Genomic DNA, 17403 nt, shown 5'->3' with positions numbered 1-17403 from the left:
AGCTAATTTTCAACTTGAAATTTTAATAAAATATCGCATTAAAGCTTTGGACGAAAAGAATCCATTGCTTTATGAAAAAAATATTTAGTTTATATAGAAACAAGTAGAAAAATGTAGAGAGACTAAGCTGGTAAGAATGTTATAGGCAGCGCTAGTATCAATCTTCAAAACGTCACGGATCTAGTGTTATGCTATATATAAAATGATGACGTTCTAAGTCGACCGAGTGCCTAGTGATGACGTATAATACCTTTGCTTACAATGTCGTCCGAGTGGTTTGTCGTCCGAGTGGGTACCCACCGTCTGTGACTGTGTTCGTGTTGTGTCTTGTGTCTCCTGTCTGTTCTGTCCTAAAAAAACACACAGGTTAATTATTTTTGGGTTTTTGAATAGATATTAAAAATGGCTTTAGCAGATGTATGTGGAATGACGGATTTTTTCCAGTCTCGAGATAAACTTGTTGATTGTGAAAGTGAAGTTTACAATTCAACTGGAAATTTTGCCAATAATATCTCGTTAGCTCTACCACCGATTGAAACGGTAAGACATAACCTATAAACTACCGATTTCGCTGTCTCATCTAAATGATTTTTCAATTTGAAAAACTATTCTAATAAAAAGATTGAGTCTTGTACTGCAGTTTCTCCTCATCTATACAATTTATTTACATCAAAACGTTGAACGACTACCTATATCGTATCCTTATCCCTTGTAGGCTATCAAAACTTTAAATGAGGTGCTGCTTTGATATAAGACTTGGCTATTTCGTGTAATTTATATTATTATTTATTATTGAATGTTCATGTCTTATATATGAATATGCTTATTTTTCTTCATAAAGTAAATAGCATATCAGTTGATCCATTTATTAGGCCTACTAAACACTGTTCAATTATTTTCTAGTATGAACTTGAACAAAACTCTCTTCATAGATTACTCCTATCTTATTATTTTTGATATAGCCTATGTGATTAATTACGGCGCAATTGTACCTATCTCAGCTATTTTTGAAGATATCGACTCAATTTTTTTTTAATGGAAGAGAAAGAAAAAATAGGTGTCGCTAGCTCAATTTCAACTCAAAAAACCGATTCTAAATAATATTAAAGCCACTTCAAAAATCTCAGATGAACTAACCTTATTTTCAGTAGCCGGTAGTCATGAATTAATTAATATTTATGCACTCGCAAATAACATAGCATATACTATGATTATGCTTTATGCAATATTAAAGGATACCAAATGAAAATTTATTTTCTTCATAAATTTTAATGTTTCAAAAAGCCGGACGGGTTACGGCTTGATGACTCGACTCGACAAACGACATATTGACTATCATGTTTCGATACTTCAATCTGTTATCGATATGTTAAAAGTCAATCGACAATAATATTTTTATTCTAGATTATACTCAAGAAATTCAGTTGGCTATGGCTAAACTGACTGTTTCAGCTACTGTTTTATCTTGATAACAGTCATCTTATCACTTGTGATTGCTCAAAAGAAAAATCTGGTGTGGCGCACTCACACAACTTTCCTTGCCGTTATGAAAATTGATCACCTGACGCTAGTGTTCCCGCACATCTCAAGTCTACTATTCAAAGATTTGAGCCAGCTGGTGACAGGGCAATAACGCTGGAGACACACGAGGTCTGCTATCTCTTTATAGTGAATCATTTAATAGAATCAACAGTTGCCAACAGTTTGCAATAATTAGTTAAAAAGGTAAGCTTGAGTAGGCCTAATATGGACTTATTAACAATAGGCTAATGAATTGTATTTTTTATATAGACCTATTGTAGGCCGACATTGCTAATATATTGTATACTCAATTTTTTTAAAATTGAAGAGGAAGAAAAAATAGGTGTCCATAGCCTACTATAAATTTTATCCTAAAAGATTAATTTAAACATTGAAAAAACAAGTTTTATTTCTGGAGTGGGACTCAACAATGAAGAATGAGGTTCATTAATTGCTTGAATGAATGTAGGCATCAATTATTCAACTTCTTCATAAGTGATTGAAGAGTGACTGCAGGCAAACATGGACATTGAAATACCATATAAATGATTACTACTTGATAAAATGGATATCAGATATTATCCTAGTCTCAAGTCATTTACATTTATAGAAATTAAGGTGATTGAATAGAATTGAACATTGAGATAGGATTCAAGAGTTGAGATTGAAGAGGTTTTTCAAAAGTTAGAGTTAAAGATTAAAGAGATTTTTCAAAAGGTAGAGGTAAGAAGTCTTGGAGTATGGAATGAACTTTGAAGTTCAGAACTAGGTGTTGGAAAGAGTTGAACAAGCCTTTACTTTTGAGAACATTTTCTTATGACAGCAATAAATTTCAATTGAATGAACTCTTGAACCAAGTCAAATAATTGCTAACCTAACCAAGTCTGAGCAAAGCTTACTGAGCCTGAGCCAAGACCAAATCTCTCCTAACCTGAGCTTTCCCTAACCTAAGCTTTTTCTAACCTAAGCTTTTTCTAATCTGAGATTTTCCTAACCTGAGCTTTTCTCAATCTTAGCTTCCCCTAACCCAAGCTCTTTCTAACCTAAGCTTCTCCTAACCTGAGCTTTCCTAACCTAAGCTTTTCCTAACCTTGACTTTTCCCAACCAAAGCTTCTCCTAACCCAAGTTGTATTTTCTAATCTTAGCTTCTCCTAACCCAAGCTTCTCCTAACCTTAGCTTCTCCCAACCTGAACATCTCATAACCTAAGCTTTCCCCATCCTAAGCTGTCCCTAACCTGAGCTTTTCCTAACCAAAGCTTCTCCAAACCTAAGTTTTTTCCTAATCTTAGCTTCTCCTAACCAAGCTTCTCCTAACCTAAGCTTCTCCTAACCTAAGCTTCTCCTAACCTAAGCTTTTCCCATCCTAAGCTGTCCCTAATTTAAGCATTTCCTAACCTAAGCTTCTCCTCACCAAAGCTTCTCCTAACCTATGCCTTTTCTAACCTTACTTTCTCCTAACCTAAGCTTTCCCTAATCTTACCTTTTCTAAACCTAAACCTCTCCTAACCTTGACTTATACTAACCTGAGCTTCTCCTAAGCTAAGCTTTTCTCAACCCAAGCTTTACCCAACCTGAGCTTTTCTCTTACTGGGTTGAGAATAGCTCAGTTTAGGAGAAGCTAAGGTTAGGAGAGGTTTAGGTTTAGAAAAACTAAGATTAGGAAAAGCTTAGGTTACGAGAAACTAAGGTTAGGAAAATCTTAGGTTAGAAGAAGCTTTGGTTAGGAGAAGCTTAGGTTGGGGAAAACTTTGGTTAGGGACAGCTTAGGATGGGAAAAGCTTAGGTTAGGAGATGTTTAGGTTAGGAGAAGCTAAGGTTAGGAAAAACTTGGGTTAGAAAAATCTTTGGTAAGGAAAAGCTCAGGTTAGGGAAAGCTGAAGCTAGGGGAGATTTAGTCTTGGCTCAAGCTCCTCTTACTGTGGGTCCTGTGGCCCACTCTACCGCTAGTGAATGCATGTCTGTCTGAGGGTGTTTTTCCGGACTCTCAAAGTGTCTAAAACGGTGCCAGTTTTCAAGAAGGGCTGTCCTGATGATATTGGAAATTTTCGTCCAATCTCCATTGTGCCGACACTTGGGAAGATCATTGAGACTGCTATGTTGACCAAGCTCCTCGAATGCAATAATCCACTTGGAGACATGCAGCACGGTTTCAGAGGGGGGAGGTCGGCCTCATCTGCTGTGATTAGTCTTTTGGAGAGGATCAACGATGCTTTTGAAGAACGGGGTTCAATTGACCTTGTTTTATGTTACTTGTCAAAGGCATTCGACTGTGTCTCCCATTAAGTCCTGCTCAGCAAGTTGAAAAGGCTCAGGGCTCAGTGCTTGGACCACTGTTATTCCTCATCATGATAAATGACCTGCATCTGCGGAACTCCAGCCTGCTTTTTGTGGATGATACCACCATCTTGGGTCAGAGCAAGGGGCCAGAGGAAGCTAAGCTGAAGGCTCACGAGCTTTTTGAAGAGGCAAAGAGTTGGTTTTGCACAAATAAGCTCAAGTTGAATGAGAGCAAAACCCAAGATATGCTGTGTACACTGACCAGAACAGCGGTTGCCAGTGCTGCTCTTGTCACCTTGCTTGGCTTCAGCGTGGACTCAAAGTTGTCATGGGAACCTCACATCATCAGAGTCTGTAGAAAACTTTCTAGAGTGGTCTATTTCCTCCGGAAAATGAGAGGACTTCTGAGTTCCCATAGACTGCTGATGCTGTTTCATGCTGTGTTCAGCTGTCATATCCAGTATGGAATACTTGTGTGGGGTCATTCAGCACATGTTAAGGACATTCTCCTGCTTCAAAAAAAGGCACTTCATGTGATGACTCATAGCAAGTTTGATGCTCACTGCCAGCCCATTTTTCAATGTCTGGGCATCCATACTGAGTATGGACTTTACATATTAGCATCACTCTTGCACGTCAAAAAACACCAGTCTACTGTCTATGTTCTAAAGAAGAGAGGAAGTGCACACTTACAATACTCGGGGGAGGACCAACTTGGATGTTCCGCGCCGTCGACTGTCTAGGGTTAAGGATTGTTTTCCGGTGCTGGCAATCAGGATGTTCAACTGCCTGCCGCATTCAGTGAAGGGGCGCTCACCTACCGTGTTTAAGAACACCCTATCATGGTGGCTCATTGGAAGGAGATTTTATTCTTTAGAGGATTTTTTTCAATGATGGTCTGTGACGCCGCCATCTTTGTGAAAAACACAGTTTTAATTTTTGACACGATCTATCCGGGGAAGCCTGGTCATCGATCACGATATTGGATTATTGGATTACAACTAGGACTAGTTTTGTAATGTATGTCTCCTACTCTCCTAATATTGTTACATTGTTATCTTTTCAAATTTAAGTCAACTTATTTGATGAATGTATTGTTTTAGCCACGTTTTAATGAGCTATTCAGAGATGACAACACTGTTGGAAAACCCGTCAAAATCAGGTTTGATCACGGTACTACAACTCTTGGTTTCCAATATCAGGGTGGAGTTCTGTTGGCTGTTGATTCAAGAGCAACGGGAGGATCCTACATAGGCTAGTATTGCATGACAGTAACGTGTGTAATATATTTTAGTTTAAACATATATAAATTGCAAAAATCACTTCTCGATTGTTTGGAACTGACCTAAAAATAGATAAATTCATTTCTCAGCATTACTCTAAAAGGTAAACTTCATAATATTCATAGTGCCGGTTGCACAAAAGCCGTTTAAGTTTTAATCGTGATTAATTCCACGAGAGCCAATCAGAGAAGCAGTATTTTCAGAAAAGCCTTCTCTGATTGGTTCTCGTGAAATTAACTACGATTAAAATTTAACCGGCTTCTGCGCAACCGGGTTATTTTAAGTGATATTACTCATCTAAAGGGCCCCATGGAACTTAGATCGGCGAACTTGGTTCTTGCAAACCAAGAACCAATTCGAAATGTTCGGTTCGTCCGCCAGGGCGATATATTTTATCTATATATACATATATATTCAATATATTTTTTTCTCACAGCAGCTGCAAACTTTGAAACACTCATCTCTAGACCTCGAAAGACACTGAAGTAACGAACGGTTGTTCGCTCTCCCCACTAAAGTGTGTGGGACAAATCCTACACGAACTTGGTTACACAACCCAAGTTTGCCGATCCAAGTTCCCTAGTGTGCCCTTAAATGATCAATGGAAAGAAAAAAATACAAATTTTTCTAATGATAATTGACTACCTAGTCTTGAAGCAGTGATTATTGTAAACCCTCGTTGGTATTATTTCTTCTTTCAATTAGTATAAAGATTGTTAATTTCGGATATAGGCCTACACCCGACACTCGGCGTATACTTCAAAAACGTATAGTAGAGTATTAAAAAGGAAGTATAGACAGTTTACTCAGATACTGAATTAGCAGTGGAATTATTGTATTTTTGTAATTTCTATGTTTACAAACAAAACTAACATGTTCAACAAATCTATTTTTTTAATCAAGCTCTTGAGTGATTAAAACATTTTATTATCATCATCCATGCACAAGCCTAGAGCTTTGTTATTTATACAAGGTTTATCCTTATAAGAAAAAATGCAGGTTCACAGAAACGCTCAAATTTAAAGCCTTCTAATCTAATAATTACAAAACCAATCTGCAAATTTAATTTTTAATTTCAATGCATAGGTATCTCTATTTTTATCAATAAATTAAACATCTTATTGTAGCTATTAACACTAGGTAACAACACTTCTTCGTGACAACACTACAAAAATGTTGAAACAGTCCAGCCAGATTCAATTATGTTTTACCAGTTCACCAGTTGATGCCTAAAAAACAATAATTGTTTTTACGAACTTTCGAAAACTTTGTCTCTAGGTTTGCTCAGAAAGCATGTTTGTCAAACTTTTTCAATGTGGATGCGGCTTTCAAGATGAGGATGGAGTCTATCTAAATGCCCAAATATTTTTCTTTGACTGGTGTTTTTTCTTATGACAGGAAGTCTTTTTATGTATTTATTTACTCAAATTACAACGGTACACACCTCTTCTACAAATAATTATTTTACAATAAAATATATTTGTAAACACCTGCTCTAGCACATGGGTTTACCATAGTTCAGTAGGTAAATTTTCTCTACATTTTTAGTTTATTTTGTAAAAAAAATATCATGTACATTTTATTAATTTAATTACTTGTTTTTATTTTAATGGAAATAAAATTCAATTATTTTTATTATTATCATTATTCCCTTCTTTCATCACATTGCTAAGCGATTTTTTTCATCTAAATCGGTGTTGTTTATTGTTGTTTGTTTTTGTGATAGGCTCGCAAACAATGAAGAAGATAGTGGAGATAAACAACTACCTGCTGGGCACACTGGCCGGCGGCGCGGCCGACTGCGTGTACTGGGACAGAGTGCTGGCCAAGCAGTGTCGCATCTACGAACTGCGCAACCGCGAACGCATATCGGTGGCCGCCGCCTCCAAGCTCATGTCCAACAACGTCTACTACTACAAGGGCATGGGCCTCTCCATGGGCATGATGATTGCTGGCTGGGATAAGAGGGTCAGTCAATTCATTTATTTGTTATAGTTGGCTCACATTACTACATTGACAACAGTGGTCATACATAACAAACAATACAACATATTAATAATATTAACACTTATTATTAATATCATTATTAATTGAGTCAACTAGTCAATTCAATAGAAGAATTATTAAATCATCTATAGAATATATTATTGAATAATATTGTAATATGATTGTCAATTCATATCGAAATAATCAGCTTTTTTAATCTATTCTATTAGTAACAAATTATTAAATTCATTTTTTATTATTTATTTCCTCTTTTAGTATTAGGGTGGTACTTCTACTGGCGGACAAGCTCTCACTTATGCCAGTAGATTTCCACCAAGCTCATGCTATTTGGAGTGTTGAATAATAATGTAATGATAATCCTGAATCCATTCAGTTTGTACAATATAATTCTTACCATTTACGAATAGAAGTATTTATACTATTATTATTCAATTTATTACTTTTTTGTAAGGAATGATTGGACAATTTGAGTTGATTGTAATTTTTGCATTTGTGTTGTATAGTTGAAATATTTGTAATTTGTGTAAATAAATTTGAATTTGAAATTATTAATAATTATTACATTACTATTCTTAAATAACAAATTCATCATTAAGTTAATTCATATAGAAATAAGTACACAGTACCCTTTTACAATTTTTTATACAAACACTTATAATGTATTTTAGAAAAAAAGAAAATGGCTCGAAAACCAGAACGAGGTAGTTGTTTTTTTATAGAAATAAAAAATTAAAGAAGGGTCATTATTTTGATTTGAATTAACAATTCAAGTGGCTCTATTAAAATACCTTATTAGAAAATATGGATATTTTTATAATTGATTGGGGATCAATTTCTAGGGTTTCACTGTATAGCTGCTCATATAATTAAATTCATTCAAAGAGTATTCTTAAATTTTAAATCTGTATTTTTGTTTGTTTCGGATTGTAAATTGGAGTGTAACTCAAAAATGTGAAAGTGTTATATAATCTAGTTGGATTTGGACTGTTGAATAAATTAGAATTGGAATCGTTGTGGGATTTAGCCTGTGGTACTTTTATAGAAGTTGAGTAATTCTGAATTGTATGATTAAATAAATATACAGTGAAAGTAGAACGTAAAGTTACTGGCGATGAGTGCTTTTCATTAAATGACACTACGCCAATTTCCATTTAGACAGAGTTAAAAAAACTGCATCAAAACTGTCGTCTATTTAGATGAGTGGAAAGTTTTGTACAATAGGGCACATTCCGTATTACATTAGGACACCAGTGAGACACCAAGTTTCCAAACGAATTGCCTGGCGTTAGACCATATTACGCTCATTACTCTAGCGACAGGACATTTTGGTGTCTTACACTGGACACCATTGGTGTCTGCCTGATGACACGTTGGTGTCTCAGCTTGATTTACACTCAGACACTGCTGGCGTCTCACTTGTTTCGTAATATATTAAGGCTTTTACGGACCAAAAGCTTGAGCTGAGCATGAAAAATAATGATATACCTGGAATTCTTGCCAGTATGAAGTTTGTCTTGCTTTTTGGTGAAGCTATGTTTCGCTGGAAGTCTCTCATACTGTGCCATTAGCGATCTACTACCCGGCGGCACTGCCAAGTCGGTAGGCGAGAATCACGGAGGAGTTTGAGTGGAACCACCATTATACAGTTCCGGCGGTACGTGGGCTGGGCAAGCCCGCATGTATCCTGTATCTCGTCTACAGACCAGGAAAAATACTCGTGGCTCCCAATTGTATAAGTCTGCATGAGGGGCGTATGCACGTCCACCACACAGGCGCCCAAAAGGGGGCGCTAGCGTTTCGGAAAGAAGGACCAGTGAGAGGATTTTTTGACATGCTATGATGCTACTTCCAGAGACGGAGGCGTACCCGATTCCCACAGTCTGGGACCTGAGGTTTGGCTTCCCGGGGGTTTCACATGCCTGCTACTTCCAGAGACGGGGGTACCCATGTTCCCATAGTCTGTCTCTCACTGGTGTCCCCGAAACTCCACCAGATTGCTTCATTTTTCCCAGCTATTCCCAGAGATGGAGAGTTCTGGCGACTCGGTCAAGCCAGAACATCCCATAGTCTGGAGCCTTCACCAAGCCGTACTGCTGATGGCTAGGCTACTTCCAGGGACGGAGTCACACAGTCATCCGTGTGCTATGGTTCCCCCTGGTTGGCATTTTTCCCTTCACCATGAGAAGTCAGTGGCTGGTGGATCCAGTACTTCCTGAGACGGGAGCCAAAGTGAATGAAGTTGTGATATTACAGCTGTGATCACAGTGAAACGCTTCGAGAAAAATTTAGTGAGGTTATGTTTTTGTATCTTTTTTGTCGTATGTTTTTTCTTCGCTGCTCTATTTGAGGTTTAATTATTCTACTATAATTTTAATTTGCGATTTTCCAGTGGTTTATTTATTGCTAATGGATTTTTATTTTATGTTAGAAGCCTCTCGCTAATAACAAAAGATGCATGATGAACATGTGTGTTACATGTTCTACCTATGCCATATTTTCTCTATGCTAGTACTCACAAAAATTTGAAAAATTTCTTATTAATTTGTTGTTGATTGGACAGGGACCCCAGCTGTACTACGTGAACGACAGTGGGACGCGGACGAAGGGCCAGGCGTTCTCGGTGGGCTCTGGCTCGATCTACGCCTACGGAGTGCTGGACTCGGGTTACAAGTGGGATCTCACCGATGAGGAGGCATACGAGCTGGGGCGTCGTGCAATCTACCACGCTACTTTCAGGGATTCCGCCAGTGGTGGCATTATTCGAGGTACATAACAGATAATGCTTTTTTCTACAACCGCTCGTAAAGTTTTTCTTTAAGAACTGAAAACTCATCCTAAAACAGTTGTATTGTGAGAAGCGAGCGATAATCAACTTTACGTTTGCCAGCTGTTTACTTTACCGCTCGCTACCGCAGCGCTTGTGCAGTAGGCTACATTTTAGAAAAATGCAATTCCAATAAGTTCATCTCCCTACTTTTTCGCCCCATTTCCAACGGTCATGGTGCAAAGTCTCGTAGAGCGTTGATTATTTCGCTGAAGGTCCCAGGTTCAAATCACGGTCCTATCAATTTTTTTTGCAAATCATACTAATTGTTATTATTAGTGGGAAGGACCCAAGAGTTTCCTGTGCAAGTTGGCCTTCACCAGGGTTCAGCACTTAGCCCATATCTGTTTGATCTGCTCATGGATGTCGTGGGTGCTGCAGTCAAGAGGCCAGCACCATGGTGCATGCTATTTGCAGATGACATCGTGCTTTGTGAACCTACCAAAGATCAGTTGGAAGAAAGGCTGGAAAGCTGGAGGAAGACTTTGGAGGAAAGGGGACTGGAAATTAGCCGATCAAAAACAGAGTACATGGTATTGAGAAACAATGATGGGCTACCCTTACAGCTTGAAGAAAACCAACTCCAACCAGTTGCAAGTTTTAAGTACCTGGGTTCAAGTGTAATGGAGGGCTTGATGTGGAAATACAGCATAGAATAAATTTTGGATGGATGAACTGGAGAAAAATGAGTGGTGTTCTTTGTGATAAGAGAGTGAATTGTCAAATGAAGGGAAAAGTGTATAGATCAGTTGTGAGGCCAGCTTTGCTGTATGGAACAGAAACATGGTCCATTTCAAAGAAACAGGAACGAAAGATTGATTGATTGATTGATTGATTGAGTACTTTATTTATGTAGATTACAATATATACTGGCTTATACACTTGTATACAATAGCTTACAATACAGCAAAGTTATAGATGAATTTACATAATATAGACTAAGAAAATAACTATTGAACTGTATATTATATGAAAAAGCAATTTGTAATATAATAACTATAGATAATAATCATATTGTTATGCATCTACATAAATTGGCGGAGCTTTGGACATATGAATGTCCATTCTTTGGGAAGAATATTAAAAATATCCTCCCCACTAACTCTCTACCAAATTCTAAAGATGGAAGTGACTGAGATGAGAATGTTGAGATGGATGTACGGGGTTACAAGAAGAGATAAAATACAGCGACGGGAGGAGGATTATGTTGGACGAAGAGTGCAGGATTTGGTTTTGGATGGTGTGAGAGGACGAGGTAGACCTAGGATGAGGTGGGGAGATAGAATAGCGGCTGACTTGCGGGAGAGTGGTTGGAGGAGAGAGGAAGCATTGGATAGGGCTTTGTGGAGAGGCAGACTAAGAGGAAGGAATGCCGACCCCATTTAAATGGGATAAGGCACAGCCAAAGAAGAAGAAGAAGAAGATACTAATTGTTATTATTATTATCATTCTTATTCTAATAATAAATCATTATAAAATAAATTATTATGATTAGATAGAATAATTAAATTGTACCATTTTATTATTATTATTATTACATTGATTTTTCAAAATAATTGGATAAATTATTTAAAAAACTGTTTATTGTATTGGAATCCAATACTGCAGTTGTAGAAAAAAAATTTGTATGTAATTCGAGCGGAAAGCTTCTTTATCGCTCTCGTCAAAATAACCACGCTCCGCTACACATCGCGTGGTAACTGTTTTGAATCGAGCGATAAAGTCGCGTTTTACGCTCTTAATACATAAATAACTATTTCAAGTGCCATTGTTTAATAAGGCTGTTTTGGGTCGAGGTACACAATTGACGCCATAACAGATAAAAGTAGTCTTTTCGAAATCTCTCAGAGTCTTTCTCAACTGCCATTGTTTGATAAGGCTGTTTTGGTACGGGTTAAACATTATAACCAGTTTTAATAGCCAGTCCACACGTTGGCCCAGTCGCTGGCCTGGCTGGTGAGCTTGGCCGCGTTGGTCTTGCCATCCACACTGCAATGTGTGACCAGTGCCTCATCAAGGCCAGCGGTAGCCAGCGACATATCCAACACAGAAACAAAAATATTATTTAAAAGGAACTCAATAAATACTATAAAAAAGTAACGTAATAACAATTCGGCCTTTAACAACTCAAACAGAAAAGACAGCAGAGCAGACGACAAACATAACATGAAACAGCACGTATTGGTTGACAAGTGTAGATGGGTGGTTTACCAACGCTCACCTCCATTGGCCCTCGTTCCGATTTTTGTCGAGCAAAGGCCAGTCCAACGACTATATTTCTCCGCTGGGCTGGCTGGCCTTTGCTCGACAAAAATCGGAGCGATGGTGAATGAAGGTGGGCGCTGGCAAACCACCTACCACACTCTGGTGCTGGTCGTCATTTGTACGCATTGGGACAATGTGTGGATGCGGCATAACAGTTTCTATGGCTCCTTTAGGAAACCAGCATCCATCTAATTTTATTAGTTTGGCGGTAAGTTCAATACATGTATTTAAATGGACGATACGCACCGCTCCACTATTCGCCTCCATCTAATTACAAGCATTAAATGCTATACTCGAGCATGAAGCGAACTTCTATTATGCTTGCGCCCCAAGCTTCATGATGTCTATATTTCAAAGAATTTATATTTATTTATACTCATATTCAAATTACATTGAAGTTTTGAAGTTATTATGTTTTAATCAAATATTTTTATTTTCCAGTGTACCACATCAAAGAAACAGGCTGGATCAAAATTTCCGAGCAGGACTGTATGGATCTTCATTATATGTACAAGGAAAAAGAAAAAGCCTAATTTGCTACGTACATTTTCTCAATTTATTAAATTGTATTTTGCTATAATCAATTGATGTGAATGCTAATAAATTTTTTCTAGTTATTTCCTATAGTTTTATTGTAGCCTTTTCGTCTAGGACTAGATATCTGCCCTACTTTCTACATCTAGTTAAAATGTGTTTGTATTTGAAAATAATAAAAAATATTAAAGTATTAGAGAGACAGTGAAAAGATTTTCTTTGTTTAGAAGAAATGCATAATCAAGTTTTTGGTTTATTTGTGATTCGAACGTGTGCTTAAGAACGTTATTAATAATAGTTTGTAAATACTATCTTCAAAGAACGTTATAAATACTCCCTTCAAACACTTAATTAGATTGTTATCTCTATTTCTGATAAAATCTACAATTATTACCGGTTTCATATAGATTTGTAGAAATTAGGTACTTCAAAGAATCACTAAAATTTAGTCCTAAATCGTAGGACAAATCTCAGTATACAGTTTAAGAATAATTCTCACACAATAAAAGTAGCTTTTCAAATGATAACCCGTGTTGGGGAGAATGTAGGCCTAAAGAATTGCCTCAACAATTCTAGATTAGTTCATTGGCAATCCTAATACAAGAATCTACAGAGATCCACGTTATAAGGGCAGTGGAGAAAGATAGAACAGCGTTGCCGACTCTCTGCCTTGCCACTGCATTCTATTGAGGATAGCTGATAACGATATATCTATAATATTATATTATAAAGAAAATAATTGGATTTTAGATGTACAGTACAGGAATACACGAATAACGCATCAACTACTGAACTAATCAACTTGTTCGGTAATTTTGCATGTACATTCTTGATTTACCGAGGATAGTTATAGGCCTATTTTCAGTTCTTCAAGATTTCAGTACCGTACGTCAAGTTTTCAGTTTGTCGAATTTACAAATCGTCAGGTTTCCAGTTCAAGATATCAGTTCATCAAGTTTTCAATTCGTCATGCTTCCAGTTTGTTATAATTTGCTTGAGTGTTCATCTATAAGACAGCCTTACATGACCGGGATAGGAAATACATGATTGACGCATCATCACTCTTATGAACTTCTGAACCGATTAACTTCAAATTTTGCATACAATTCTAAATTTACCGAGGATGGATATTAGCTCATTCTCAATTGTTATTAATCAATAATTAATTTCAATTTAAAAATTAAAAATAATTTATCCTATTTGAGATTCGAAGTTTAGGCAACAATAAAAGCCCAACCCAACAGAACTTTTTCCAAGTGAATAACTCATTTTTTGTTTTTGCTGAGGATTTTCAACTCTGATGAAGATTATCCACTTAATTCTGACAAAATAAAAAATATATTTTGTTATGCTTCCTGGACATGAGAAGATTTACATTTTGTATTTTACAACACAATGATAACTTACTATTATTGAGATTAAATATTTTGTTAATGTATATTCTTTGATTGTTGAAAAACGATCTGGAGCTAGAAGAGGATAGCGATTTCTGCTGTGTCGAATGATGGACAAGGATAGTAACATACCGTAGTAACACCAATGTTGATCAAATACTGCCATTATAACGTGGACCTCACGTTTTATTCTTTTCAAGTGGTTGAAGATAATGATATCATTGTTTTGAGAAAAAATATAATCAGCTGATTCCCGAACGCCAACCCAATCAACCAATCGGAGAGCTTCCTACCCTGCCGACTCGTCTAGAAACGCCAAAAAAACGCTTCATGTGGCTTGGTCTAAGAGCCTGTTCACATGACAGCGATTTATGCGCGGTTGACCACCCAAGCGATTGCCAGGTATAGGGAAAGACATGGTGCCGTACACATGCAACGCTCGGTTTGAGCAGTCGCCGGCGAATCGCGGTGGTTGTAGTATCCAGTCCAGCCGCTCGGTTGCCGGGCGGCTCGATATACTAGAGCAGGCATGAGAGCGAACCGTCAACCGAGCGGTTTCGAGCAGAGCAGTTCACATAGTGCACATTCTATTACAATTTCAGTTCAATAAGATTTATTCTATTAAAATTTTCGGTTCAGTTAGTAAGTTCAGTTTAAGACATCCCTAGCCCAGGTTGGGACATTGAATTTATTAAAAATAAGCAATTTGTTATTTTTGTTAATTTATTAAAAATATATTCGAATTTACATATCATTATAAAAATTAATAGTATAAATACTTATTTGTGTTTATTATTAAAGAATCAAAACATTACTAATAACATGAACATATTGAAATTTAAAAGTATAAACTCAATCTCCCCCATTAAAACATAATTGAACATAATCTTTTAGGTTATTTAGGTAAATAATGAGTTATTTCTGGTCATTTTTAGTAAATTGAATAGCTTTCTCAAAAATTGATATTTTCAGAAAATTTTTGTTTTATTCAATCAACAATACCATTAATAATTTATCTTCCAAATCACATGGATTTATCTCTTACCGTATTTGAAATGTTCTGTTCCAAAAATTTAAACTTAAGGCGCTCATATCTCAAAAATCTTGTGTGGCGCACTCACACAACTTTCCTTGCCATTATGAAAATTTATCACCTGACGCTAGTGTTCCCACGCATCTCAAGTCTACTATTCAAAGATATAAGCCAGCTGGTGACAGGACTATAACACTGGAGACACACGAGGTCTGCTATCTCTTCATAGTGAATGTTTTTATAGAATCAACAGTTGCCAACAGTTTGCAATTGAAATAATAACATTTTCTCGAATTTCGAGCTTATTTTGAATTTTAGGTGAAAATGTTACTGAATATTAATTGTAGAGATTTTCATGCTCAATCTTTTCCATTTGGAATTTTCTGTTTAAATTGTATCTGAAGCCTGATAATTGGGAATCTAAAATCAAACTTTGCATAGATGGGGCGGAGCTCGTGGAATTTTTACAGATATGGGACTTGTGGCAGTTGATAGAGCTTATCAATTACTATTTTTAGGTATGAATTTGATCAAAATCGTTGGAGCCGTTTTCGAGAAAATCGCAAAAAAACCCTGATTTTCACAACATTTTCGCTATTTTAGCAGCCATTTTGAATTGCATCAGATCGAAATTGTTCGTGTCGGATACTTATATCATATGGACTTTAAGTTCCAAATTTCAAGTCATTCCGTTAATTGGGAGATGAGATATCGTGTACACAGACGCACATCTCTCTCACACACACACACACACACACACACACACACACACACACACACATACAGACCAATACCCAAAAACCACTTTTTTGTGCTCAGGGGACCTTGAAACGTATAGAAATTTAGAAATTGGGGTACCTTAATTTTTTTTCGGAAAGCAATACTTTCCTTACCTATGGTAATAGGGCAAGGAAAGTAAAAAGTAAAGATAGGAAAAAATGTTTTTCTGAGAAAACTTTTCCATTTTGATATCTTGAGGTTTGTAAAAATCTTTGTATTCCTCCACTGAGTAGGCACATATGGATAGTAGCTCTTTTTACTTTCCTTGCCCTATTACCATAGGTAAGGAAAGTATTGCTTTCTGGAAAAAATTAAGGTACCCCAATTTTTAAATTTCTATACGTTTCAAGGTCCCCTGAGCACAAAAAAGTGGTTTTTGGGTATTGGTCTGTATGTGTGTGTGTGTGTGTGTGTGTGTGTGTGAGAGAGATGTGCGTCTGTGTACACGATATCTCATCTCCCAATTAACGGAATGACTTGAAATTTGGAACTTAGTCCATATGATATAAGTATCCGACACGAACAATTTCGATCAAATGCGATTCAAGATGGCGGCTAAAATGGCAAAAATGTTGTCAAAAAAGGGTTTTTCGCGATTTTCTCTAAAATGGCTCCAACGATTTTGATCAAATTTATACCTAAAATAGTCATTGATAAGCTATATCAACTGCCACAAGTCCCATATCTGTAAAAATTTCAGGAACTCCGCCCCATCTATCCAAAGTTCGATTTCAGATTTCCAATTATCAGGTCTCAGATATAATTGAAACGAAAAATTTCGAGAGGAAAAAATTGAGCATGGAAATCTCTTCAATTAATGTCCAGTAACATTTTCACCTAAAATTGAAAAAAAGCTTGAAATTTGAGAAAATGTAATTATTCAATTGCAAACTTTTGGCAACTGTTGATTCTATTAAATCATTCACTATGAAGAGATAGCAGATCTCGTGTGTATCCAGCGTTATTGAACTGTCACCAGCTGGCTCAGATCTTTGACTTGAGATGCGCGTTTACACTAGCGTCAGGTGATCAATTTTCATAACGGCAAGGAAAGTTGTGTGAGTGCGCCACACCAGATTTTTTCAATAAAAATCTGAAAGCTTTACCTGACTTTTCTTTTATGTGAGATGGCAATAAGTTGTACATCCGATACCCCTCGCTCATACACATAGTACTTCGGTGTGCACCATCTCTCAAATTATTCCTGTATCTGGTCGAATATTGGTGAAATTTTTCTCCTGTATTAAATTCATTTATGTGTTTTTTAAAAGCAGATTGTTTCCAGAATATATAGGCTAGGAAGTGGGAGAATTCCAAGTTTGTCGAAATAGGGCCTACAACTAGTTCGGATTGACTCCCCTATCATCACCCTCAATGCCCACTTCTGTAGTCTAAACACCTCCACTATACTGCTAGAATTATCCCAAAAAATAATTCCATAGTTCAGAAGGGAGTGAAACAGGGCGAAATACACACTTTTAAG

General features: G+C 36.8%; 1 protein-coding gene across 1 annotated transcript; it reads left to right on the top strand.

The window, feature by feature from the left end:
* Nucleotides 1–297: 297 nt before the first annotated feature.
* Nucleotides 298–12797, top strand: LOC111048533 (proteasome subunit beta type-5). Its single transcript, XM_022334441.2, has 5 exons — nucleotides 298–540; nucleotides 4904–5054; nucleotides 6810–7051; nucleotides 9651–9855; nucleotides 12621–12797. The coding sequence occupies exons 1-5, from the start codon at nucleotides 403–405 to the stop codon at nucleotides 12710–12712; spliced, it is 828 nt and encodes a 275-aa protein (XP_022190133.1). The 5' UTR covers nucleotides 298–402; the 3' UTR covers nucleotides 12713–12797.
* Nucleotides 12798–17403: the final 4606 nt, after the last annotated feature.

The sequence above is a fragment of the Nilaparvata lugens genome, unplaced genomic scaffold, assembly GCF_014356525.2.
Source record: "Nilaparvata lugens isolate BPH unplaced genomic scaffold, ASM1435652v1 scaffold1848, whole genome shotgun sequence".
Taxonomy (NCBI): Eukaryota; Metazoa; Arthropoda; class Insecta; order Hemiptera; family Delphacidae; genus Nilaparvata; species Nilaparvata lugens.
The sequence above is the reverse complement of the archived record's forward strand: the minus strand, read 5'-3'. Positions and strand labels throughout refer to the sequence as shown.

What these genes read in the sequence shown, in the direction of transcription:
- LOC111048533 (XM_022334441.2), top strand. Translation starts at nt 403, where the DNA reads ATGGCTTTAGCAGATGTATGTGGAATGACGGATTTTTTCCAGTCTCGA. An exon ending in AACGGGAGGATCCTACATAG is followed by an intron (nt 5,055 to 6,809) that starts GCTAGTATTGCA and finishes TTTTTGTGATAG; the next exon opens with GCTCGCAAACAATGAAGAAG. An exon ending in CAGTGGTGGCATTATTCGAG is followed by an intron (nt 9,856 to 12,620) that starts GTACATAACAGA and finishes TTTATTTTCCAG; the next exon opens with TGTACCACATCAAAGAAACA.